This window comes from Bacillus rossius, chromosome 8 (assembly GCF_032445375.1).
Source record: "Bacillus rossius redtenbacheri isolate Brsri chromosome 8, Brsri_v3, whole genome shotgun sequence".
NCBI lineage: Eukaryota > Metazoa > Arthropoda > Insecta > Phasmatodea > Bacillidae > Bacillus > Bacillus rossius.
In genome coordinates, this window is record NC_086336.1 from 18,145,076 (window position 1) to 18,171,544 (window position 26,469).

The 26,469-nt window shown below is 34.9% G+C and overlaps 2 protein-coding genes across 5 annotated transcripts in view; one reads left to right on the forward strand and one right to left on the reverse strand.

Annotated features, from left to right (window-relative positions):
- The window catches only part of LOC134535550 (checkpoint protein HUS1), a 45,204-nt gene that overhangs the window by 17,406 nt on the left and 1,329 nt on the right, over positions 1–26,469 (forward strand). For 2 of the 4 annotated variants that reach the window (XM_063374722.1, XM_063374721.1), the window contains exons 2-6: positions 7,504–7,710; positions 7,819–7,928; positions 10,092–10,196; positions 10,315–10,498; positions 19,740–19,938. In XM_063374722.1, the coding sequence (XP_063230792.1) occupies positions 7,504–7,710; positions 7,819–7,928; positions 10,092–10,196; positions 10,315–10,498; positions 19,740–19,918 (785 nt within the window). In that variant the 3' untranslated portion in view covers positions 19,919–19,938. Of the gene's footprint in view, positions 1–7,503; positions 7,711–7,818; positions 7,929–10,091; positions 10,197–10,314; positions 10,499–14,876; positions 15,393–19,739; positions 20,275–26,469 lie in introns of those variants that run through there. The other 2 variants (XM_063374720.1, XM_063374723.1) reach the window with 2 other exon arrangements.
- Positions 25,397–26,469, reverse strand: part of LOC134535549 (tetratricopeptide repeat protein 27) — a 186,446-nt gene continuing 185,373 nt past the window's right edge. The window contains exon 16 of the mRNA XM_063374719.1: positions 25,397–25,776. Coding sequence (XP_063230789.1) covers positions 25,657–25,776 — 120 coding nt within the window. The 3' untranslated portion in view covers positions 25,397–25,656. The remainder of the gene's footprint in view (positions 25,777–26,469) is intronic.

Here is a 26,469-nt window from a genome sequence, read left to right on the forward strand (position 1 = left end):
GTTTACATCATTAATCTTCCTCTCTAGTCATCTTAGCAGCATTTCTCACCATCATTTTTTAGCTCATAACTTCTGTTAAGAACTGGAAATTCTTTGTGCTGTTAGTTGCTTTCTTAGATTGTTAGTTTAATAAATATACTGCAAATTTCCATGTAACCAACATAAAAAGTGGATTTCAACTTTTAAGTTGGAGCTAAGCATTATATTCATTTAAATTTTCCAAACCAGCATAACTTAGTTATTTACTCTGGTAACATTTTGCTATTTTAATTTATTTGGAGCAGTGATCAATATTTTTATGATGATGCCCATATTTTTTTAATGCATGTTATTTTTGTGTACATTGGCCAAATCATCTGATTGTCTGGCTGATTTCTGGTGATAATAAGGTTGAACAGTGGACTTTGTGGAATAATACCACTCTAATAATGATGTTTATAATATTGTAACTCACACTTCTGGTCTATATAACAAGCCTGAAGTTGACTCAATGTCTTTTTTTTATATGAGTGTTAAAAGTTATATACTTACACACTAGCTATAATCAAACACCAGGTGTAAATAGAGGTGACCAGTGAATGAACTACAAATTTTCTGTCATAATTTTTGTGTACCGTAATCAGCAGCAAACTTTTATTTTAAAAGGTTTACATTTTACATACTCATGAATTTCATTATGCACATACATTATGTAATGTTGTCCACTTTTATATTGAAAGCTTGACTAACTCCATTGTTATTTTAGTATTGCAAATTTAAACTTTTCAAAAATATCAGTTAAAAATTCGTAAGGTTTATTTATGTATACGATGAGACCTTGGATGTGTGTAAAATTTTAGTCTATTTAAATGGCGATTTGGAACCATTCCACAAGTATCTTGGCCAACAGCAAGCATTTGGATGATAATGTATGTTCTGTTTGAGCTGTTCATGGGAAACTTGGTGTTGATTGCATTCGGCTTAGATAGCAGCACTTAAATCTCGTTTTTTATGTTGGTTATCATTTTCAGCAAGCAAATTTTGGACCTGTTTGATTTTGGCTTAATAAATCTGATAAATAAGAGCTGAGGGCTTTCGTGCTAATGAAATAATGATGATGATAAGGATGATGCTAATGAGCAAATGATAAAATATCTACAATTAATTATTTGATTTTCCAAAAAGATTTTTCTAATTTCTTGGTTTAGTAAAGGTAAATTATAACATAATTATAGCTAATTCGTAATTCCTCTTAAGTAGATGAGTGATCAAGAGTTTGGTAGTGTTTTATATTATATGAGTTGAATGTTCTTATAAAGTCATCTCAGTATCTTGGTTTTAAACATTGTTTTGCAGAAACTAAGTATGATTTTCACTTTATCAGAGAAGTGTAAGTGACTGCATAAGTGATTGCATTTCAGATACAAGGTATGATTTATGCATAGTTTAGCCACATACATATTATTTCCTATTTCAAACACAATTGTTTTGTAAACAGAAACTTTTATTGTAAATATTATTCATATTTGAGGATTAGACTGATAAATTATATACTGGGAACTGTTATATCATATAGGACCAGGTATTTTGAGATGTTAAAATGTACTTCATATAGGTTTGATAAAATTTATTGAATCTGTGCCTGAATTAAACTTATTGCCCTACATTTGTGTTGCAAGAAAATGGTTTGTTAAAGGGTTTTGTTGTTTGTTCCTTACAGTACTGTTGCTGCATCTCACAGTAGTCCTTTCTAAGAGCTGATAATGGATTTTTGTACAGTCAGGACCAGTGTATTATATGTATAAACATATTGTAATTACTGTTGTATGTATGTATGTAGAAATGCATTGTAACTAGTGAGCTTAACTTCAGTAAGTGTGTTATACAAAATCTGAATGTATATAGTTTTGGGAAAATGTGAAAGTTGTATGGAAAAAATAATATTTTAGATCAATATTGCATATTTGGCAGCATGAACGGTAAACCTGATGTTTTAAGTACCGGTAGTCATACTGATGAGAAATGAGTTACTGAAAATGGTTCCTCATTTGTGTGAAAGAGTTCAAAGTGTTAGAAATGTTTTAAGTCATTTGAGGTGTTTTATTGCATTGTCTTTACTGCAGATTCGTGTTATGAGAAGCTACAGTTTCATTAAATTCTAGGAATGCATATTTAATTATTTATCAATGCATGCTTAAACCAGAATTACTTTTTTGAGGATTGACTTAAAATTTTTAAGATAAACATGACAAAACTATGATTGGGCTCTGATTTAGGTGGTTTGTTTTCAGTATTGCAATGCATGTCTGTTATATTCTTGTTGTTACTGTTTTGCTACAAGACAATATTTGATGGGCAAGAAGCTTTTTGCCAGGAGTGTAATTTACTAGATTATAACTTCTAATGGATAGTAATAATAACTTATTTGAAGAATCATACTGTGCTATATAGGAAGTCAATTAAAGCACTAATAGCCATGAAAATATTAATGCCTTGTTAGTGAAATTTGAGTTTGTAGGTAATATGGAACTACAGTAATATGAATTGGTAGTTATATCACATTCAGCAGGTATAACTCATTTGGATGTATGACCATGAAAAATTGTGAAATAACATCAATTTCTACCAAAGATATATCTTTAATTTTCTCAATTATTACAGTATTCATTGAGTACTTGCATTGTAAAAGGCTCTAGCAACACAGTAGTATCATGGCTCGCAGGCAGTCAAAGGATAATTATGCACAATGTTTAAGGTAATTGTATATTTATGTATATATATTATGTGATTGTAAACAGTTGTTTGCATTCCTCAGCTCACATTGAAGCTATGCATAAAGTAGTAATCTTGCTCTTAAATATTTTCTTGTTATATCAAAGAGAGGATGTCTTAAGTGTTTATCATTATGAGTGGTAAATCAGAATGCTTTGTAAACAAATAATGTAAATTATTATATCACTACTTGATCTGTGAAGAAATTAAAGAATAACTTAATTAAATCATGCGTTTAATGCCTTTTCAGTAATTCCACAAATCTGTATTTAAAACTATATAACTGCACGAAACAAATAATCCAGTGAAAATTAGTAGGAATGAATGTGTATAGTGTACAATTTTTACAAGTAGTAATGAATGCACAAAATTTAAAAAAAATTGTGACATTGCTTTTAGTTCCTGGTGGACTATGGAGTCACCACCATAATTATAATTCTTATCAATCTTCCATATTAAATGCAGTCCATTCAGGTTTATCCAAAAACTTTGCAAATCAATGTTAGTGAAAAGTCACTGCACATAGTGGCATTTATTAAATGCAAACATAACCAGTTTTACACCTGTCAAGTTGGCAGAAAATCTAAAAAAAAGTAGTTGACAAACTTAACATCTTATTTAAAGTGTTTTGTTGAAAATGACTGGCCACTGAAATGTGATTCATTTTATTTATGAATTGGAGGGTAAGATTTGTAGTGACAGTTATATACATAATAGTATTTGGGACAATTTTTAAGTGTCAAGTGGGCCAATGACAATGTGGATTTTGCCATGTAACAGAGGAATTGTTTAAAGTATATTCTACATAGAGCTTCCAAAAATTTTCAATTATAAATGAACCATCTGAAGAATCTCTTAAATATGGTATTGGTAAAAATTGTGAGTTTAGTGAAAAGTCAATTGTACACTGAATGTTCGAAAAACATGCTAGGTTTGTACGCCTCCTTGATATCCTTGAAAAGTCCTTAATTTAATATCTTTAATTGAATAAGGACCCTTTAAAGTCTTTGAATTTCACTAAGAATCCTTAAATGCTCTTTAATAACGAATGCAAGCATTAAAGGATAACTGCGGCTAATTCAATGTTATATGGTTTTTGTATTGGCAGCAAACAATGCTTTTTACATGCACAGTAAAATTGGTGCATTTCGGGCCATACAAATAGATTTTACATAAATGTCATTTTAAATTTGGGTTTCATATTTTGTCTCTCACCTTTATACTAAAAATGTGTTTTTTACTGTCTTACTTTACTAATAAAATAAATGTAATTACGTAATTAGTGATCAAATTAAATGTTAGGGTTAAAATTTCAGATTCATTATGTGTTCCAGAGATAATTCTGGATAATATGGATTTATCTGTAAGAATGGAACTAACCAATGAAATTATTTTTCGAGCATTAACTATTCATAATTTTTTTTTCTTGAGGTATTTTTCTATAATACAAAAAGTTTTCTACCTCTCGATTGTGGCAAAGGCGATGAAGTAAAACGGTCCTTAAAAACTCCTCAATTTTTTATTACTCAAGAGGTACGAACCTTGTGTTGGAGCTACAAACCGCACGCTGAGCGCAAAAAGGCAATAACATGAGCCAAAGAGCATATGCGCTCAAAAAGTGGCGAGGTGACACTTCATCATTCCCTGTGTCCGTTTTGTGCGAACGTCCCTTTTCTCTCCTGCCTGCATTCCGACAACAGAAAAAAATTTTGCCTTGTACTTTCAATAACAACTATTGAGGTCTGCATATTTATTTATTTATTGGATACCATAAACAAAATACTCTTAAATGTCCTGTTGTTAACATAAACATTTTTTTTATGTGCTTTGATACATCTTAACCAGCTTATGTAAAAAAAAAATGTGTTCATTTATTAGAATAACAAAGCTAAACAAAATAAATTCGAGAAATAAATAATCTGGTGGTTTTAAAATCAGCATAACACAGTGCTCTCATATGACACTATCTTTGCTATCGTGTGGTGGCCTAGGCAGGAGTGTATACAATCTAACATTCCTACCAACAAATGAAAAGAACTTGGGTTCAACCCCCCCCCCCCCCTCCTGCCAAAATGAAATTCTGCACTCTCCTGGCCCTAGGCATGGTACACGAGGTGGGCTGGTGTTTATATTCCATTAGAAAGGAAATAATCTTGCAATCTGTGTATATTTTTTTAATTGCTGATTGTGTAATTTCATTTACACTGACATGACTCACATGCTCATGATAATTTGCTAATGATGAAACTTGTCCAATTCTAGACTCATCTTAGAACTGATATAATCAGTGGTGGATCCAGGATTTTGGTTTGGGAGGGGCTTGACCCAGCTGAGGCTAGGCTTTATCAAGGCAAACACTAAAACAATAGTGGACCCAGATGCTTTTGGAGGGGGCTTGAGCTCATTAGCTACTGGATTTATAATGATTTGTTGTTGCAGATGTTATGTGTAAAATGAAAATGAGTACTTTTTTCTTTTCTTTGCTGCTCTGGCCACACAAATAAAGTTTATGAAGGGAAACTAATTTTCAGTGCAGTTGTCAGTGTTAAATTTTTTTGGTTCTTTATTCTCGATTGTGGATAGCAAATTTCAAACAATTGTTTTCACACAATCTTCTTGCAGATTGCTGCACCTATGTGTTGACATTTTTTTTCCTGATGCCAAGAAGAGGCAATTTTTTGTTGGACCGAAAGTACTATTTGGTCACCAACTTAAGAGACCTACCAAATCAGAGGTGTATCTGTGTTAGTGGGGCGGGATGCTCGCTGGTGCTTCTCGCAAGGCTCTGAACTGGTGCGCAGTCTTCTTGATGTCCTTAGGACAACTATGAGATTTCAGCGGTAAACATAATATTATTTGGTGGAGAAATAAAGATAAAGTTGTAATGCAAGTCCCTTGAGTGCTTCCATGAATCTGTATCGGGAGTTGCGTGCCTAGAAATTATTATGAAGAAAAAAAAACACATTTTAGCCATTTTCAATTTTCTAAAAAAAATTAAAAAAATATAGTTACAAAGCTAAATTTGAAAACAAAACTACTCAACCGCCCCCAGCACATTCTTAAGTGATTTTCATAAACAGACTCCACTTGGATATCTTGAGCAGTTTTTAAATCATGTGGCTTTTTTCTGAAGCTCTGCACACAGGTGGCGGGGCCTTTAATGTTCATTCGTCATGTGACAACTGTCAAAATTCAACTTTACAACAAGTGTAATTTTTCAAATTGAAATATTGATGAGAGTGTATGATTTTAATTAACTTATCAGTTGAGCAGTGACTGGATCCTGTTGATGTGATGATGGGCCGCTGCACGAGTCTCGACAGACTGTGGGCTAGCAGCCACCACAGCAGGCTTACACTCGCCTTGGGGGTTAAGGAATTTTTCTTAGGGATGGGATTTTTATTATATATATATATAAAAATAATTAGTGTATTCATTGGACAGCTACGGTATCATTCTCGTCATGCATCACTTCCTGTGGGGTGTGTCGTTCGAGGAGTTGTAACAGCTCACCTTGCCTCACTCAAAATAACATACTGCCTTTGCACAGATATGACATATTTTCCCATAAGTTGAGGTGGGATACATACCGCTATCCTACCCCCCTTGCGACCCCCACTGGGGTGGTGAGGAAACGCCAGAAGTCGTCCTGATTCGGGCACATGTGCTCTTACCATGCTTCGTCAGTTGTCCCCTAGTTGTGGAGACAGTTGCAACTTCTCTGCTCTTCCAGCTCACAAGTGCTAAACTTGGTGCTCAAAGAAAGTGCTCATGTTTTTGTAATAAATAACACACTGTCCCTTTATTTATATTATGTTGATGTTGATGATGCCGGAGCTCTTGGAACTGGTATTCTTTCAGTTCTGCAAGTTCTGTAATCCAGCAACAGTTGATCCGCTCGCATTCTGATTCAGGCGCTTGTGAAATGTTCATGTTAAAAGCACCGGTACATCTTATTTCTTTTGTGCTAGTGGTAATGGACTGATTATTCTACTTTTCAAGGAATTTCGAGCTATTATAATGTATAAATAGAATGTACAAAAAACTACAGCTCTGCCATTGAATTGTATAAAGTGGAATAATGGATTAAGATACATATATTTTCAGCTCATATGTCTGAGGGGCTATGCTTATAAAGTAGATTTGTGTGTGAAAATTATTTTGTGTTCCATTTGTTTTTTTGAGGGCTATGTGGTCTGTGTGTATTAATATAAAGATCCTAATATTCTGTTTATAGTCATTTTTCAATATAATGGCATGCTGTAATTAGAAAAAGAAAGATTCATTCATTCCATTTGTTTTCTGTTGTAGTGTTAAAAGATTATCACCACTCCAGTTTTTTCTATAGTCAATACAGTCTAAACCATATTAATTTAATGCTGGAATATCTGGTTAATAATGATAATATTGATTGTACTAATGAGTTATCATAGCTTTGAACATAATTTTTTTATTAATTTCTTAACAATCTGATATTGTGTGCACACGTAGCTGGTCAGTTATACTGAAAGTTATGCCAGATGTAAATGACACTATCATTAGTTTTAGGCGTTGAAAATAATTTGAAAAATAATGTAACACATTATTGTGTGTTGTTTTTTAAACTTTCTAAAATACCTTTTTTTTAATATCTTAGAGCTAACAATAATATTAGTGTTATTTTTAATACTATAGACAACACAACACATAATATTGAATGGAAATTTATTAGTCCAGTGAATACGTTTAATGTTGCTTTGTTTATGCTTGCAGATATTATAGAAACACTTTCCAAATTTACCAAACTATGTGTCATACGAATCTGCGAAGACAAGATATACTTCATCGTCCTGGACGACTCCTGCATCGGAGACCATCCCCTTATTTGGTGCGTGCTGGAACAAGCTAACTTCTTCCGACGACATTGTGTGGTCGGATTGAATGAAAACAACAATGAAATATTCTTGGAGTTTGAACCAGGTTAGTAGCATTTAAAATTTGTTGATGAAGTATATAACTAAACAACATTAGTGTGTTGCTAAAAAGCTGAATTGCTATTTGTTTGGATTTATGCTTTCAATGTTGCAGATATGATGGCAAAGTCATTGAATTTTCTGAAATCCTCTCAAGTTGCAGAATCTCTGACAATAAAGCTAACTAACAAGCAATCACCATGTCTGACATTTGAAGTGAATTTGGTATGTAATGGAAATCTCTTTCTTGATGTTTACTTTTGTGTTTGAAATTATTGTGGTATTATAATAGCTACGTAGTTCTCAAACCATGACTAATTATGAAGTTTTCTGCTCTCCTCACAACATAAAGCTTTAGAAATCGCAGCCATTGGCAACATTATTAATACACTAGTACAAAATCCTCCTTAATTTTATCTTTTATTATATAGATTAATGGTTTTAGTGATTAACGAACTTAACACTCATATTGGTCTTGGTAATCATTTTTGTTTCTTGTGCATGAACATATCTCTGTATCCATATAAATTGCAAGATGAATATTGTTTTTAGTTAGTTGTAGAGTGTAACTACAGTAGAACCCTGTTATAATGTTTTTCAAGGGAGCACAAGAAAAAAACATTATAAGAAGGAAAACGTTATAAGCAGGAAATCTCAATTTAGCACTTAACAATGTTCGAGCTTTGTACCAATGGACTCACCACGCTATGTAAACAACTTTAATGTTAAAACCAAAGATAGTATACTTGATACATGAATTTTCTGAAACAAGCCAACAATTTTTCAACTTCGTCTTGTTCCCTGGTTAAATTTTGTTTGTCTTTAAAGATACACTGCCACATTTTTTGTAAAATTGTCTCACGATTCATGACGACAACATAAAGAGTGAGAACATCTACTCCTTCGCCACCTGAAAATGTTTATTTTTGGGATTCCTACGTATGAATGAAAAAAAAAATTATTTGTAAGGAATAGAAAACACTTTTAGTTATGCCCTCGCTCAATGGTTGGCAACTTAAATATCGTAGGACTATGTACGTGCATCTGAATACCCACTGGAATGGCAAGGAAGAGAAGAGTTGACTAAGGGTGCCAACTGACACGTAACTATGAACATTGTGTACCTTCAGTATATTGCATAAAATTGTATTTTAACAAACTTCATGTATTGTATGGCAGTGATTGTAAACATAAACATACATAAAGGAAACTTTTTATCGTAAGTGTTGGAATAATTTGGTTTTAAAACATTTTTTCCCCATTTATTGACTGTTAGAAAGCAAACATTATAAGCAGGAATGTATTTATGAACGTTATATGCAGGAAATAAATACATTGCCGTTATGGGGGAAATATTGGGACTTTAAAAATATGACATTGTAAGCAGGAAAACATTATATGCAGGAACATTATAACAGGGTTCTACTGTATTTTCACAGTGCCTAATACGTAAATCTAATGTATAAGATTTTTTTTAATAGGTTAAAGTTTATGAATGATTGGATTGTGATTATTTACAAACTAATCAGAAACCTTTCACATGCTGCGTGCCACGACACACATCTACTTTCATTAAGCAGTCAGCTCATTCTTTCCTAAAACATGCGTGTGCTCTAAGGCGGGCCAGATGCCCATGACTTCCACCAGCTGTGAAGCCTCTCAGCGCTGGCCATCGAGAATGTCTGGTTCCCCCCGCGTGCTTCCAGACCGTCAGATGTAGATTCTGGGAGCCAGACAGCAGGATCCGTCTTAGTTCAAGCTGTAATTCAAAGTTGGCTGCGTGGTTCTGTGGTGGGGTAGAAATAGTGGAATCAAGTTAATTCTGGTACTCTGTAGTGGAAAAAGGGCAAATAAATAGAATGGAACTGCACTTTTGAGAGTGTTCTTCGTACGAGATGAAGCCTCACTGGGTGGGTGCCATTTTCCAGAGGTACGAGAGACTGAGAGTGAGTATCTGCCTACTACACATGTGGGGACTAGAAAGCTCTCAAGTCTCTTACTATCGCCGCCTCACGACCATCTCGGAGAGCCAACTTCATAGGAGATTCTTCAACTGAGACCCTGCAGAACTTCACACCTAGGATCATCATCTGCGAGGCAATGCTTGCTGCAGATACCCCCCAGAGTTAATCAGGCCATTCCTTCCAATGTCTCCCAGGAACCTGCTCTAACTTGGTATAGTTTTCCTCAGTCATTAGCAACTCATACCCCTCCGGAATAGGTCGAAAGAGCATTACGTGCCACCTTTACTCCATTTTCTCTGGTTTTGATGTGATCCAGAAATTTCCTAAAATGTAAACAATTTTATTATTGTTGCCTATTTAATTCTTATGAATGAAAAGTATAGGTAAAGGTGTTTGCCACATAGAAACGATGGTTTGGTTGCAGACATCAACAACTCTGGGGCGGATGTGTGTGCATGATATTCCAGTCACCGTTGTGCCTCACAAGCAGTGGCGATTGTTTGTCCAGCCAGAAATGCCTCGCTTCAATGTAAGTTAGTGTCCATTAAGTATTTCACTTCGTTATGACTGAAAAATGGATTCCCAATGTTTATATGTCTTCTAAGGAGACTGAAATACAAACTTTTTTTTTATGCTGTTTTCTACAGGTGAAGATTGAGTTGCCAAACTTGAAACTTCTTCGCAGTGTCGTAGAGAGGATGAAAACACTTAATACGAGAGTGACAATAATTGCTTCCGATAATGGTGAATTAGTTTTCAAAGTGGAAACTATGATGGCTGACATGGCCACTCATTTTAAAAACCTTTCCGTTCTTGATAAGGAAGCAAAAGGTAAGTTATTTAAGTGTTTCTTTCAAGCAATAAAAGTAGTTGGCACAGTGCTGACAGCTGAATACATTTGTCAGTGATTGTGCAACATCTAGCAAGAGTGTATTTGAAAATGCATTTGTTAAATCTGGTTCCTCTTTAAAACAGTAAAAACTAGTTCATTTTTTTAGAAAAAGTAAACTGCTGTAGTGCATTCTTCAGAAAGCTGTTTGTAGATTAAGTAATCCTGCATTTTGTTATTTATTTAATCTACACATGGTCCTTTCATGCATTGAGTTAAAACTGTTGAAAATGCCTGCATGAGTGCAGTAGTTTGTACATTCTCTGCAACTGAATCTGATTAGGTAAATAGCTGAGAAGTACTTGATCTAGGCAGTTAGGTAAGAATTGCAGTTTGCTATCTCGAGTCTAATAACCTTTGTGTTTTATGAAAACTGGTAGGTCGAAACAGTTAAATAATATTTTATATAAACCAATATCACCAGTTAGCCAATAAAAGTCAAACTTTAATTATTAAGGAACAATTAAATCTCCAACTCATACAAAGAAAAACTAATTGTGTTGAGAGCCATAAACTTAAACTAATTTAAAAAAAATAAAGTACTCTGAAACTGAATTTGAAAGATTAACAGTGTGTATTTCCTAAGACGTTAATATTTGGTGTACATTGTACATGCATAGGTATAATTATTTGATATTAACTTTGATTTTATAGCAGTTACAACTATATGAAATTAATGGACTACAAGTATATTTATGACTAGTAGTAGAAGTCAGCAATCATGGACTATTAATTACAGTGTCTTAATGCATTTTCAGCTTAGTAGAAATGAGAGTACTTCATCTCAAGAAAATAGGTATAAATAATAAATATTTCAATAGTTAGATGATATAATAATATTTGTTTTTTTGTCAAGCTTAACTCAGGAGTAGCTAGACCTCTGGGATAAAATTGCTATCCCCCCTCCTTCCCACCACTCCCCGCGCGGCACCCTGCCTTTGACACGTAACTGACCTGACAGCTGCGGAGTTACGCGAGCCGCCGACACGTGTTTCGAGAGATTTCTGCCGTCGGGTCGGTGCGGAATGACGCGACTGGCTGCGGCCACGCTCGCGAGTTCTGGAAATTGCGGCTGATAGATGAAATGAGGACGGTGGCCTCGAGGGAGTGGAGTCGGAGTTCAGAGAGAGAGTTCAGGCGGGAGCCTTCACACGGCGGAGTTTCCGGGCGATAGTGCCGCGGGTGCGGCAGAGTGGCGAAGTCCTTGGACGAAGGTTCCAGGGCAGGGAGTGAGTGAGTTCAGTGGAGTCGAGAGTTTTCCCGCGGGGGAGTTTCGGGGCGATAGAGTCGCGGGCGTAGTGGAGTCCTGAGCGAAGTTGCGAGCGAGGCATCGAGTGGATCCTCGGCGAAGGCAAGTGCGTCGGCGGCGGCGGAGTGCGGCGACGGAGTCCCGCGGCGGAGACCCACGAGGGGTGCTGCGGCGAGAGTTGCGCCAGAGGTGCCCAGCAAGGTGTGTGGAACGAGTGACTGGGGAATAGACCTTTCTTTAAGTGTAATTAATTATTTGCCATTTTAGAAGATTATTTGTAAGTGATATAAGTAGTGGCCATCAATAAAACTGTGTAGTGTAATAAAATCTTTAATTGGGCTATCCTTTACGAACCTGCGGTAAATCGTTTAACAATACGTAAGTTTCTTATCAATTACAGGGGAATAAAATATAAATTTATATATGAAACTATTCTCATAAAATAAATCTGAACTAGTAGTGGACTAGGACCATAACATGAAGAGTCAATTTAAATTATTAGTTTCACTCTAGCTGAATTATTCTGATCTCGCAAAAGACAAAAATACAAATCGCTACAGGACAAACCAACCTTGAATTATTTCTCAATACTAAGAACTGTTGCAAGAGAAGCTGGTTCACCGTCTCATCCAGACACACCTTACGAAAAGTCTATGACATCGGCCTTGGACAGGATCAAGTATACCAGCGACCCCTCGTCGCACTGAACTGGATCAGCATCTTTCACCATCGTCGTTGTTGCACATCGGCACCGTCAGTAGTATGGACTCTGGTAAATCTGCGGTAAATCTTGTTTTGGAACGCTTCAGTCTTCTTAGTCAATATTTTACAGTTTTCACTTAACTTCGTAATTGAAAGGCATGGGGGAAAAAATGGTAACCCAAATATTGAACATTTTTGAGCTATATGCAGGAACACAATGGTACACTCATACTGTACAGCCAGATACTAGAGATTTAGCCTTATGTGACCACAGATGGCAGCACAATGCAGTATTGATTCTATGGTAAGCCACATTGTTGGGCAAAACATAATGGTAAGCCACAAAGTAAAATGGACGCCACAGCTGGTTGCAGTAGGAGTAGCACTAATGTTTCAAGGATGTTACAGAAAGTTTTTAATGAAGATAGTGATGGTGAAGTGTTTGACGATGACGAAAATGATCCAGATTACAGTTTACCTACAAAGGAACAGCGTATCTGCTTAAATGTTTCAAGTGGAAGTGAGGTTAGGTTAGTGTGGTTTTATGTTCATTGCTTTCCTTTGAGGGTTACCATTTTCTTCTTGCTAAAATAAATTGCACAATTCATCTGTAGTTTTAACATAGTTTAACATTTTAAAGAAATGACTTATGACCAACATTACATTAATTATATATTAAACAATATTTCTAGGCTATAACATAATTTAAACATTTCCATAAAATTATTTTAAGTCCAGATTTAGGGTTACCATTTTATTTCTTCTTAGAGTTATATGGTTACCATGTTAATCCTGCAACGAGGAGCATCACATTGGTTGAGGTTACTGTATGTGTTGTCTGTGATTGTAAAGCTCTACATTAAAACCTGTTGTTTTACAGTGTGAAAATAATACTCAGGCCAATCCTAAAACAGTGAAAAATGAAATAAAGAAGAAGACATCGAGAAAAAGAAAGAAAACCATGAATAAACAACAGAAGAATAAATTGGCTAGGAATAGTGGACTACAATATGAATCAAAGAATGGTATGATTACACATGAAAAAACTGTCGGTGACCCGTGCAAGTGCCGTAAAATGTGTTTTGAAAAGCTTGGGGAGGAACACATTGTTGCCATACTTAAATCATTTTGGGAAATGGGATGCTTTAGTCTTCAAAATTCTTATTTGTTTAGTTCAATGCATGTAGAACATGTTAAAAGAATGTACACGGGTAACAAAAGCATTAGGCGTAATAATACGATTGATTACCTACAGTGTTAAGAAGAATGGTCTGAACATTGACATCTGTAAGATTGCATTTTTAAATGTACATGGACTCCAGAACAACAGAGGCCGATTAGAAAATTTGCAGGCAAAAATGCGAGCAGGGGCTTCTACTGCTGCACAAGACGCACGTGGAAAGCACAAGAACAGGCCTCATGCCTATTCACAGGAAGATGTTCAACTTGTGAAAAATCACATTGAATGTATCCCTAAATACAGAAGTCACTGTAGCCGAAAGGACAATGGGGAGAAATTCTATGTGTCTATGGAGTACTCTATTCAGAGCTACTATGATCATTACAGGAATGAGTACTGCATGGAAATTAAGATTAAACCAGTCTCTTTTGACAAGTACCACCGTATTTTTATTGAAGAGTACAATATTTAATTTAAATTACCGAAATCGGATACATGCCCAACATGCGACTCATATGAAGTAGAATGTAATGCTGCTAAAATAAACAAGAATACAGACAAGCTGAAGAGCATACGGATAGCAAAAGAACTGCATCTAAGGAAAGCACAAGCAGGCCAACAAAGTATTAAATTGCTGACTGCAAAGGCTTCATCAGACAAGAAATTCATGTACTCACCTTTGATCTACAGCAAGCATTGCCAACACCTAAACTTTCATCAGGACCCATGTTTTACAAAAGAAAGCTGTGGACCTATAACTTTAGTATTCATCCTTGTGATTCGTATCCTGGCCATTTATTTGTTTGGGATGAAACTGTAGCTTCTAGGGGGTCTGATGAAATCTGCAGCTGTTTGAACAAGTATCTAGAGGAACACAATATTCAGACAACTGCTCTGGCCAGAACAAAAACTGGAACATGATAACCTTTTGAATGTATGTAATTGCTCAAGGCCGTTTTCGTACCGTTGAACATCACTTTCCTCTCTCAGGACACTAAATGTTGCCAAGTGATCGTGATTTCAGTGTCGTGGAAAAGTATGTACGTTGACATGTGCAGTATGTGTACAAGCCTCAAGACTGGGTAGAGATCTTAAAAAAGTGTGGTCGAAAGAAACCATTTTGTGTTCATGAAATGCATTCAGATGATTTCCTGCAGTTTGGTGACATCAAAAAATTGTTTTTTTTCAGAGGAATGTGACAGAGAAAGGATACAAAGTGCTTCTCCGAGAAGTTGTGCACTTCACCCTAACAGCAGAGGAACCTGGAATCTTGAAAATATCACGGACATTTACTGGCGAAGACTGGGATAGGGTCAACTTGAACAAGAGGGGTCGCCCTACTCCCTTACACAGCATTACCATAGTAAAGAAGTACTCGAGGCCTCTTCCAATAGACCCGCTGAAAAAGAAGGACATCATGTCTGCGCTTAAGTGGATACCCCCAGTGCACCACGATTTCTACAAAGCTGTGCATTCAAAGAATATGCACACAGTCAAGAATGACTATTTGGACGTATCTGAAGATGAAATGTGACTGGTGTAAATACAATTTTTTTCTTTGCAGCATAATTGCATTTTAAGTATGACATGCTTAATGTACTGATTCCATGCATGAGAGACACGACATTGTTCATTATAGTTCAAAAAATAACAAAACTTTAAATTTCAATTTTTTAATAAATTTCAAGCCATATTTTTTTAAATATAATAATATTGTACGGCTATTAATTTCCTGGATGTAAGTATCTTCAGTGAAGTTTAAACAGCACGTATGTTGTATAGTAACTCAAGAATGTTTTAACTTGCATAATATGAAAACAATGGTAACCCACATATTCAATGTACATTACCTTAACAAAATAGTAACAAACTAATTTGGTTTGTATTATTATGTATAAGATTTTATGTCATTTTCAGTACAGTATTATATACATAAATTATAAATTAATAACAATCATGATATTGACTTAATTTATGTGTCACATTTTTTTCAAAACTTTACATCTTGATAACTCAGTTGTTACACATTGAGGGTTACCATTTTTTCTCCCCATGCCCTTCAATTCTTGAGGTAGGTCGTAGACTTAAATATTAGTATACATTCATTCCACTTGATTGAAATGTTATAAATTTTCTTGTTGAAGCTGGAGTTTAAAAGTTGCTCTTTTAATTTCCACAGCAACTATCAATTAGTTGGATAAGAATAATCTTACAATGTATTTCAGAAACTGCTCAAACTCAAATCCAGAAAGTCATAATGTAGTTGCTTGTCGCAGTAGCTACAATTCATTATTCTAACGTTTCCAATATAAGTTCAGGATGTAGTTAGTTCTCCTTAGTTAAATTAAAACTTCAAATGAAGAATTCTCCAATTTATATTTTTCTATAAAATTCTGGTTTCATAGGAATATTCACAAATTTTCATAAGACGTAGAATCACTCGTAGAATTGTAAATTAGTTAAATTTGTTGACTCTGGTCAAATTATATTCAAATTTATGGAGTCAGATATATATGACTGCTTCCTGCAACATTCAGGAGCTAACTACATAAAAGCTTCCAATTTGAACCTTCTTGTTGATCCATCCGGCAACAATTTTGATGTATTTTAAATAAAAATATATATTTTAAGCTGCCCGAAATTAAAAATACATCAACGACCAATCTTAGTCTACGTAACAATTTCATATTTGTACAACTGCATTACTGGAAACAAATTATTTTATATGACCAATTTTGATTGTTAAATAAAAATTCATTAGAACAAACATGCCAAGATAAATACTAAAGAAATGCTTTAAATGTCATACTGCTAGAAAGTCATAGAGAATAAATACACATTACAATACCAAAACAAATGTCGTGAATTACTCGTAAAGAATTAAAGGTGCGAGTTTCAACCTTTATATCTATTATATTATAGTATTTACCCGCAGAACGTTCGATCCTTCATATGGGTCGCCCCTGCGTATGCGTCGCAGCTTATTGGCACGCAAGAAATAGGACACTGTGTGTTAAACCTCGGCTCTTTGTCTGTTTATTACCACACTTTTTAACAATACAAAGGAGAAGACTGTGAATTTTTATACCCTTGTTTCCTTTTCCTCCGTTGTATTTTATTTTTTTACCCACATCTTTGCCATGGTGAGAAGAAACAACAAGCTATTCTTTGTCAGTTTCATCTATAAAAACTAGCACGCAGTTTGCCACAAGACACCAGTGATGGCTGCAGTTTTGTCATAATATGTTCAGTTGAAAGCGTAGGAAATCTCATTTGAAAACGGTAATGATTGGGCGCAGTTGCATCATGAACATCTGTCAAGATGGACACGTTAATAATTGTGTGGGTGCCAGTTCACGGGAGGGAGAACCGTCAACACTGCCATATGCCCCCACACACAATGTTCACACTCCCACTCTTGCTGCCTCCCTGGCTGGTTTAATGTTAGATTCTTCTCTCTGCATCACAGCACAGCAGAAGCGTCCCTTGCCGGTACCACGACAGGTCGGGCAGCGGATGTTCACTGCTGAGATATTTTGATTAAACAATTTAAACTTAATCGTGGATTTATATTTATTAAAAACCAACATAGATTAGTTATTTACGCAGATATCCAACCACACAGTACAATATCATTTTTTTAAACCCAAAATTGGCATATGGGTTGTACATTTTTTTACATTAAAAATCTACATAAAATAATGCCATCCAAACGCTGGTAAATACGGTAAGTTTGTTACTTGTAGTATAGCAAGTAATGTGTAATGCATACAATTTGTGTTTCATGATGCTCTGTCAGTTGCACCTAAAATACTCTTTGTGTCAGTGGTAATGCAGAGGATTTTCAATAAGTTTAATTTTTGGATAAAATATTTATAGATCATCGAAAATGATTATTGGGATTGTAAACCATTTTTTTAGACAAAGTGTTAAATGAATGTACACATGTGGCATATTAAAATGCTTTGAAAAGTTTAAAGTTTTAAACTTAGATTAGTATGCTTCATTATGGTCAACACTTCAGCTCAGATGATGTCTACTGTATTCAATCTCCTACCACATCTTACAAATCGCGTTCAAAGTTATGGTTGCAATTTTTTTCTGTTCCCCTCCCTTTGATGTGCTGGATATTCATTATGTTCTCAGTGTATAAAATTGTTTAACGTATCTCCACAGAAAAGAGTTAAGTTTTGTGTGACAGTGAGGTTTAAATCGCTGCTTGCACGCGGAGTGGAAGATGGGCTGGGTTACTACCCTGTTCACTTCTCGTTAGTGTGAGGTGGTGTGTGGTAGGACAACAGAGGGTTGTTTGTGTTGTGGTATACAGAACTGAATTTGGTTGTCGCAGTGCAACGGAAGTGGTGATGTTTGTATCCACGAGAAAACACCTCCAGATGACAAAGCCATGAGCTCCCTCTCACTAAAGTGGAGTAAACCGGGTACTTCCCGCACATGCTTTGTTTAAAGCCTCGGTCACACAAGGTCATAAAAAAAATTTATTTTATGTGGATACATTAAAACAGTTGTGTACACAGGAGATTAAACACCATCTAGATATCATCAGAGCTAAGCTAAATTAAGTTTAAAAACTTTAAACTTTACTGAATATCTTAACATGCCACACATGTATATGCACAAAATACTTCTTTTGTAATAACAGTTTATAATCCGAGCAATCATACTCAGTGACCCTTTGTTTGCATTTGTGTGTGTGTGTGTGTGCGCACATGTGGTCATAAATATAAACTTATTGTAAACAACGAGGTATAAATAAAGAAATCAGGTAGGTAGGTAGGTTGGTTTGAGTCTCGTAGACAAGGTTATGCATCACGAGTTAGAGAAATTGGGAAAGGAAATGGCCATGGGAACTGAAATCATGAAGGATGGGGATTCGAACCCGGGTCCTCCAAAATGGAGTGTTGTGCAGGAAACTGTTAGTGAATGGGAGAGGGGCAGGGCTTGAAGGAGCAGACAGAAATGCAGGTCCAGCACAGCTCGCCCAGTGATGGCAGACAGCTGCCGGCCACTGGGGTGGATAGTGCAGTGTTCACCAAGAAATTTCTAAATAAATGCTACTAGTTTTCACTTTCGAACCAAATTTTTCATGGGTGCTTTATATATATATAGTTAAAAAGCTCACTATTTCCAGGGGTCATGTAATTGTGAGATTACTAACTTGGCCAAGAACCAAAATATTATAATGTTATTCTGTGTGACAGTGTTCATTAACAGTACAGTTAATTTTTTCAGGCTTAGTTGATGTTAATTAGACATGTGCAAATACTTTTTAGTTTGAATTAAATTTGTGTATACATATCAGCATATTCTTGAGTACAGATATGTATGTGAACGTGCTGTAGTTTCGCTCTCAGATATAAACTTAGGACCTAACAACATTGTTGGATGGGGATGATATTAGAAATGGAGATACAAGATTTTTTTTCTCGTAGCGCTGTAGTGTAAAAATGAGGTGACAAAAACAAGTTGACCAGCATGTCCACATAAAAACAAAGGGGAGTATTAAAGATGTCAAGTGAACTGTAGTAGATATAGAACACCAACATATGGGGGTTACAAGTGTGGATGCAAGGTTAAAAAAAGAAAAGTCCCACTGAGTTCATTGTAAAACTATCTTCCTCCCATCTTCCTGCATGCAACAGTAGCGGAAGTACTGCCGGGTGTGCGTGAGGGCATATAACTATCTGTCATATACTCGTATAAGGTATTTAGCAGCTTTAAGCTCTTAAAACTTGCAAGAGATGCTTGTCACATACATTGGACAACACAGGAAATGAAATCAAATTGAACACAAATAATGAATTAATTTTCTTGGAATTTCAAACATAGAATAATTGCACATGTCTAATGATAATCAATTTTCAGTATATTTTCTTAGTGGTTAGTGAAGGATAACCAGTATATGCATAAAACAGTTTTTTTATGCCATTTTTATGATGTGAGCATTGTAGTGTTAATTGTTCAATTTACCGAATTCTTGCAAAAGGTATTTCTCATTCACAAATGGAAATCTGATTCCCCCCTTTCTTTGCAGATTTATCACAGACTGCATCAGTACAAGTCGACATCAAGAAGTTATTGGACTTTCTTACTTGCGAGCAACTTCACCCGCAAAATGTAACTTGTAATATACTGAACAAGAAAATGGCTGACTTTTACCTGGTTCATGATGATTTTAACTTGCATTTTATACTGCCTTCAGTTTTGGCGTGACTGACTATAATTTATCTCTGGTAAGACTTGAGCACATATATGTATGTATGTTAGAGATCTCTAAAAATACTATATATAAAATTTAATACTTTTAGCTTTATTTTGGTATGTTTATTTTCCCATGAATCCAAAATTTATTTAAACAATTTTTTAAAATTTTATGAATTGTAGATGTTAAATATGTTCTTTTGTGTGGCTGGTCAATAGTAGAAAATGGACTTTTATTAAGATATTTTGATGTAGTCATTGCATTTTATAGACACGGTGTCCACATAAATTGTGAAATTTGTGTGACTTTTTAAAAAAATTATTTACCCATTTTGTGGTTTTCTGAAATAAATAAAATCCAACCTTCATCATCCTTTATCTGTCCTAGAGTTAGGGCTTGGCAACACTGATACGATAAGATATGACATGAGATGCGACGAGACTTTTTCCAACAGCCCGGCCACACTGAACTGTCGCAGTATCATACGAGACACGTGCTGAAGATGTTGAATACTAACAGACACACCGATTTTTCCCTACAATTCTAGTAGACAAAAGCTGTGAATCGCGAAGAGTACATTGAGCGAGACTCGAATGTGAACTCCTCTGTGCCTTTCCAAAGGTAATCAGTTATGGTCTGGGGAGGAATAAATTCCCACACATGTACTGAACTGATTTTCATTGATTATGAAAGTACATTGAGGAAGTTCTCCTAGAGGCTGAGATCCCATTTGCTTCCTTTATTGAACAGCTTGGAGAACGTGGAAATTACAGTTTCGGACTGGCCTGCACGATCTCCCGAATTGAATCGGATGGAGCATTTGTGGGATAATTTAAGGAGTGTGTTAGGCATCGTAATTTTTCTTCTAGTGACTTAAAAATCGGCTTCAAATTGTTCTTTGTGAAGAATGGAATGCTGTGCCAGAGGAGTGCGTTCAAAATGTAATGCCTGACAGGGTGAGTGCTATTCCCTGTGCAAACAGGGATAAACCTGTTTTTAGGTGACCTTCCCTCACCAGAAAACCTCACTAAAAAGAATTATAAGTTTTGAAAAAGTACTAATTTATTATTTTTAACCTTTATAATTTATTTGTACAGTTTTATTAATAAAAATTATTTGTTAATGGCAGACTTTGTTTAAATATTCTATAGAGACTAATTCTTAACAAAAAAAAAAAAGGTATTTGCTAGAAATGTAGGGAAAAATCAAGGCATAAGTTTTATTTATGCTGAGTGTATATCCACAATCCAGAGAAATATGAAAATGAATCTATAGATTACATTAGAATTGACTTCTGTTGTTTTGATTACATTTGTAAAGCATTTCAATCTGTTGTCCATTTATAGTAATAATAAAATTGTCCTAGGTAAAAAGTCTGCAAATTGATTGAAGGGATAAAAAAACTATTGGAAAAGGCTATTAATATTATTTAGAACTAAAACATATAATTTTTAAACATAACCATATTTAAAATCTGTACTATTTTTAATTTTCAAAAGTTGGCAGCTATGCTAATGTGTGTCACATCTCACCTAACCTTGCTCTGTGTGGCTATATAATATATATAAACATTGTATTATCCCAAGTGTCTCGTCGCCAAGGTTGGGACTTGACGTGTAAAAAATGGTTTTCTACACGACATGTAAAATACACGTAAAAAACACGTAATGTAAAAAAAAGTAAAATACATAAAAAAACCTGTGGCCAAAACTTGACATCAGCATGCAATTGATACGATTGTGGTCAGCATGCAATTGATATGATTGTGGTCAGCATGCAATTGATATGATTGTGGAAGGCAAGTAATGTATCATGTGTATTCTAGGAACATTGTTATCTTATCATTACATGTAAAGGCAAGAGGCGAGTATGGATGTCACACTCACATATGATATGGTTGGGAACTCTGGTGATATTACAGTGACAGTGAGACACACTTCCTCTTCTGACCAAATTTGGCTAGCAAGAAACAGATTCAGTGATGTAGCAGATGTTTTTATGTTAGCGTGACATGTTCTGTGGTGAGAATCTGAGATTTATTATAACTTCTAATAATGAATCGTGGTGGCAGACCACTTCATAACATATATGGAGAACTTAGTTTTGTTCATATAAAAGTTGAAAATAAAAATTGTGCTAAATGCTGCTTCTGTGAAGTGATAGTAAAACACTGCAAAGGAGCGTCTCAAAGCTCATAGAAGAATCTGTTGTAGAAATAATCCACAAGAGCCAACACTTGCAGAATGTTCCCGGCCCCGCTCTACATTCGAGATGTCAGTCAGTCGAAGATGAAGAGATGGTGGACAATCCTTTGCAGCAGGAGGACCTACAAACCAGCTGTGTTGGCAGTTCAACATCACATACTGACTTGGATGAGGAGTCTACTGGTTCTGCTAGCCAACCTACAAAACACTCCCTCAGCTCTACATCTGGAGATACAATAACAATTTATATTGACACTATGAATGCTTCTGAAAAAAAAAAATTGACTTAGCTGTTGCTAAATTTGTTTTTGGTTGCAACATTCCATTTAGTGTTGTGGATAGTATGCATTTTAAGGACATACTGCAGAAATTGCACCCTGCCTACCAATCCCCTGGGCGAAAAGTAATTTCTAACAGACTACTTGATGACGTGCACAAGGAAGAATTTAAACATACACATGTTGAGCCTGACTCTTGATTTACTCATTGATGGGTGGAAAAATGAATCCAATAATACTAAAAATATTGTTACAATGCTACACAATGTCAATGCAAGTACTGGAAAACCAAAAAGTTTGTTTTTGGAGGCTTTTGATCTTTCAGGTGAGTCAGAGACAGGAAACAAACTATGTGAAATTGTAGAAGAGGCATACTGTATAACACACACATATATTGTACTGTGTCTGATAATGCCAGCAACATGGTTAAAATGAGCAAATGCCATCAATTATGGCATTCTGCCTGTAACTCTCACACTGCAAATCTGTTGGCTAAGGACATTTTACCAAAAAAACGTGTCTTCAAAGGTAAATGAAGTTCTGAAAACATTCAGATCAGCAGCGCCAGCTTTTGTCTTTTAGTGGTTTTAGAGTTTGTCTTGCAGTGGACACTCGCTGGTGCTCTCAATGAAATGCCTGTGCTTCTCTGAAAAGCAACATTACAGCAATGCGTAAAGTGGCAGCTAGCGATGAATTAGCCAAAATTTCACCACAAGTGAAATGTCTTTTATTTGATGAATATTTTCTTTCACAAGTAAATGATATAATTGCGCTCTTAGATCCTGTAAGCCAGCTCATTAATGCTTGTCAAAAGTCAGACAGCAGTGTTGCTGATGCAGTAGAAATGTGGATGTCACTACAGTTACCTGATGGTCATAATGACAAACATCATCATCTTGAGAAGCGGAGAAAACAATCTCTAAATATATACAGCATGTCAGCAAATGTACTTCACCCACAATATCAAGGTCAGAATCTTAAGGAAGAACACCACAACCAAGTGAAAGGCTTCATATTGAAAACTTTGGATGCAGAAGGTCTCTCAAGTTTTCAACAGTATCGGGAAAAGGCTGGAATATTTGGTGACCTTATCAACAAAGGCATTAAATCTCCAAAAACATTTTGGTTTTTTGCAAAGAGGCACCATAAGCAACTAGCAGATTTGGCTAACAAATTACTAAACATTCCAGCATCGTCTGTGCAATTGGAGAGAGTTTTTGCCAACTGGTCGTTTGTCCATAATGCCAACAGAAATTGCCCTTCATTTGAGAAATCGAAAAAACTAGTGCAGGTTTATTACTCTCTTAAAATGAAAGATCAAGCGTGTGATGATTATTGACTATCCTTAGTCAATGTAGTGAAGTGGTCGCTTCATTAATTTATAATTAGTGAATGTTGGAATTTTAAGCATATTGTTATTACCATAAAAGAAGCTATGTATTTTGAATTCAAGCAACTTATTACTTATCATTAGTGTGTTGTGTTTACAAAAGTTAAAATAGTTTACCATCAGAAGTTATTCAGAAAACAACTGTTATTTCCTACATAGAGTGAGGTGTAGTGAGAAATTCCGTATTATCATATCAAGGAAAGAGATTTAGCATAGCATAACACTGATCAAACAAGTAAAAGTTAAAGGTGGAAAAAAAACACTTTTTCATAAACACATTTAAAACTGATTAACATAATTTAAACAATCATGTAGTATGTGTAGATAGTGAAATATATGTCTGAAGAGTACAGTACATGTATGACTAAGTTGTGTTTGTATATGAATGACTGAATTCAATTTGCACTAAATGTGTTGTTTAGTATATAAAACCTTAACACAAATAATAATTGAAGTAATGTTCTTTTTTTTCTTCAAACCATTAATTTTAATGTTAGTTAATTACACCATGAAGAAAATTGTTTTTTACATTATGTATTTTACATGTAAATTACGTGTAAAATACTTACAGGTAATTTACTCACCCAACCCTGCTCGTCACATCCAGTGTGGCCAAGCCTTTTAACAAAAAAAAATAAAAATTTAAACAGAACCTTGCATGTGCTATTTTTTATAGTGTGTATGGCTATGAACTAAAACACCATCCGGAAAAAAAAACCATTGATGACTGGAGCACAACATTTTCCTCCCAAACTACTATCATTGGGGAACTTTCATTACCTTTTTTAGGATTACAAATGAATTCCCTGACAAAATCCAACTTCCTAAACAACCCGATAGAGGAGCAACTTTGACAGAGCTGGGCAATAGCGACATTTTGTAACCAACATCTACTGTGCTTACAAAAACAGGATACTCTTTTCTTTTGACCATTTATACATAATGTTTATTCACCTAAAAAGAACCCTGTGATTTTTTTTCATGTTAACATGACCATAGTAATACAATTTAACCTTTATATTAAAACTCATTGATTTTTCATACTTTGTCCATGATATTATATTGACAAAATAAGGAAAAACCACTCTCTTCCATGGTGCACAGAAACCTAAACTCACTATCTACTATTTCACGCTACAATTTCGGTACTAAGCATAACATAAAAAGGGGGAAAAAAAAAAAAAAAAAGGACTTGGCCATATTAAAATGGTTCCTAAAAACTTTAAGAGAACACATAGATATGGTAGGATGCCACTGTAACTGCTAAATAATAATTAATCATACTAACAAAATTTTATATCCACTTGGAATTGAGAGAGAAAATTCAGGGCAAGCTGTCAAAATTAATTTTCCGGCCCCTCAAATATTACCAGTTTATTATTGAAAGTTATCACTATATATTTGTGATTAAATGTCAAGATCAGCAGAAAGATGAATCTAGCATCATTTACTTTTGGTTATATTTTGCTGCAACATTAGATGTTTGATTGTTGACTTATTTCCTTCTTAAAATTAAAAACATCTAGCATTTACAACAACCTAAAAAATGCTTGAACATGACTTGCTTGGTTATATATAAAAAAAAGGTTTCATTAAATTAATAGAACAAAAAAACGGTTTGGAAAACTTTGTTTTTTTTATAGCAAAAAGAGGTTTTCCGCAGCACTGTAGATTAAATTCAAGGACTACGTACAACATGCTATGACAATCATGTTGGTATATTTATCAGAATTAATACAATAATATTGTTTGAAAATATTTATTGTAGAGTTTGTGAACATAACTTAGTTCCCTTAAAAAAAAAAATTTTAATTTTTTTAAAGATTGATATGTACATAGAAAAAATAAAAGAATTAAAACAGATTACAATGAACAGTTTATGTCGTCCCCAGATGCTGTATTTCTTGCATGACTTGTGTCATTTTTTCTTCCAACTGTGTCACTGTTGGCTTCAAATCATCAGTAACAGTCTCCGTTGATACGTCCAAGTGCTTCTGCTGCAAGAAATAATGATATGCCGATTATTGAAACAATAAACAGCAAAAATGTGATTTGTTCAGTTAGTAGAGAATGTTATCCGCAATCAAAAGTTTGTTCAAAGTCCTGATCACAAAGCAGCTTATATGAATATCTTATAAGGGGGCTGCAAACGTTAGGTTGCCAATTTTGATGTCCTTTTGTGAGAGCAAAGTACATCCCAATATCAATGTAAAGGAGAAAAAACAATACTCAATTGTTCTCCAGAAGAGCTGATCGAAGCACAACTTTAATAAACGTAACGTTGCACTCGGAACATAACTCCAGGAGCCAATTGTTTTGAAAACAGCAAATAGACTGATGGAAAATTTAAAAAAATGTTGTAACTTGTTCAAAATCCGACAAACACACAAAATAACTTTATAGACAGTATTTGGAAACAATTCTTGTCCCCTATGTTAAAAAAGATTATCATCATTGATTCGTGGGGCGAGCAAACGGATTGCACTTTGCATGATGAGATTTTTCAAAATAATAGTGACAAAGTGACTTGAACCCTCAAATTCATTTCACAGTGCAAAGTAGACTTTTCATAAAAATATTGCAAAATGCCTCTACTCTATTAAACAGGAAATAATATCAAAATACCGTATTCACCCGATTGCAAGACGACTCGAATGCAAGACGAGGTCAACTTTTTAACCTTTATAAAC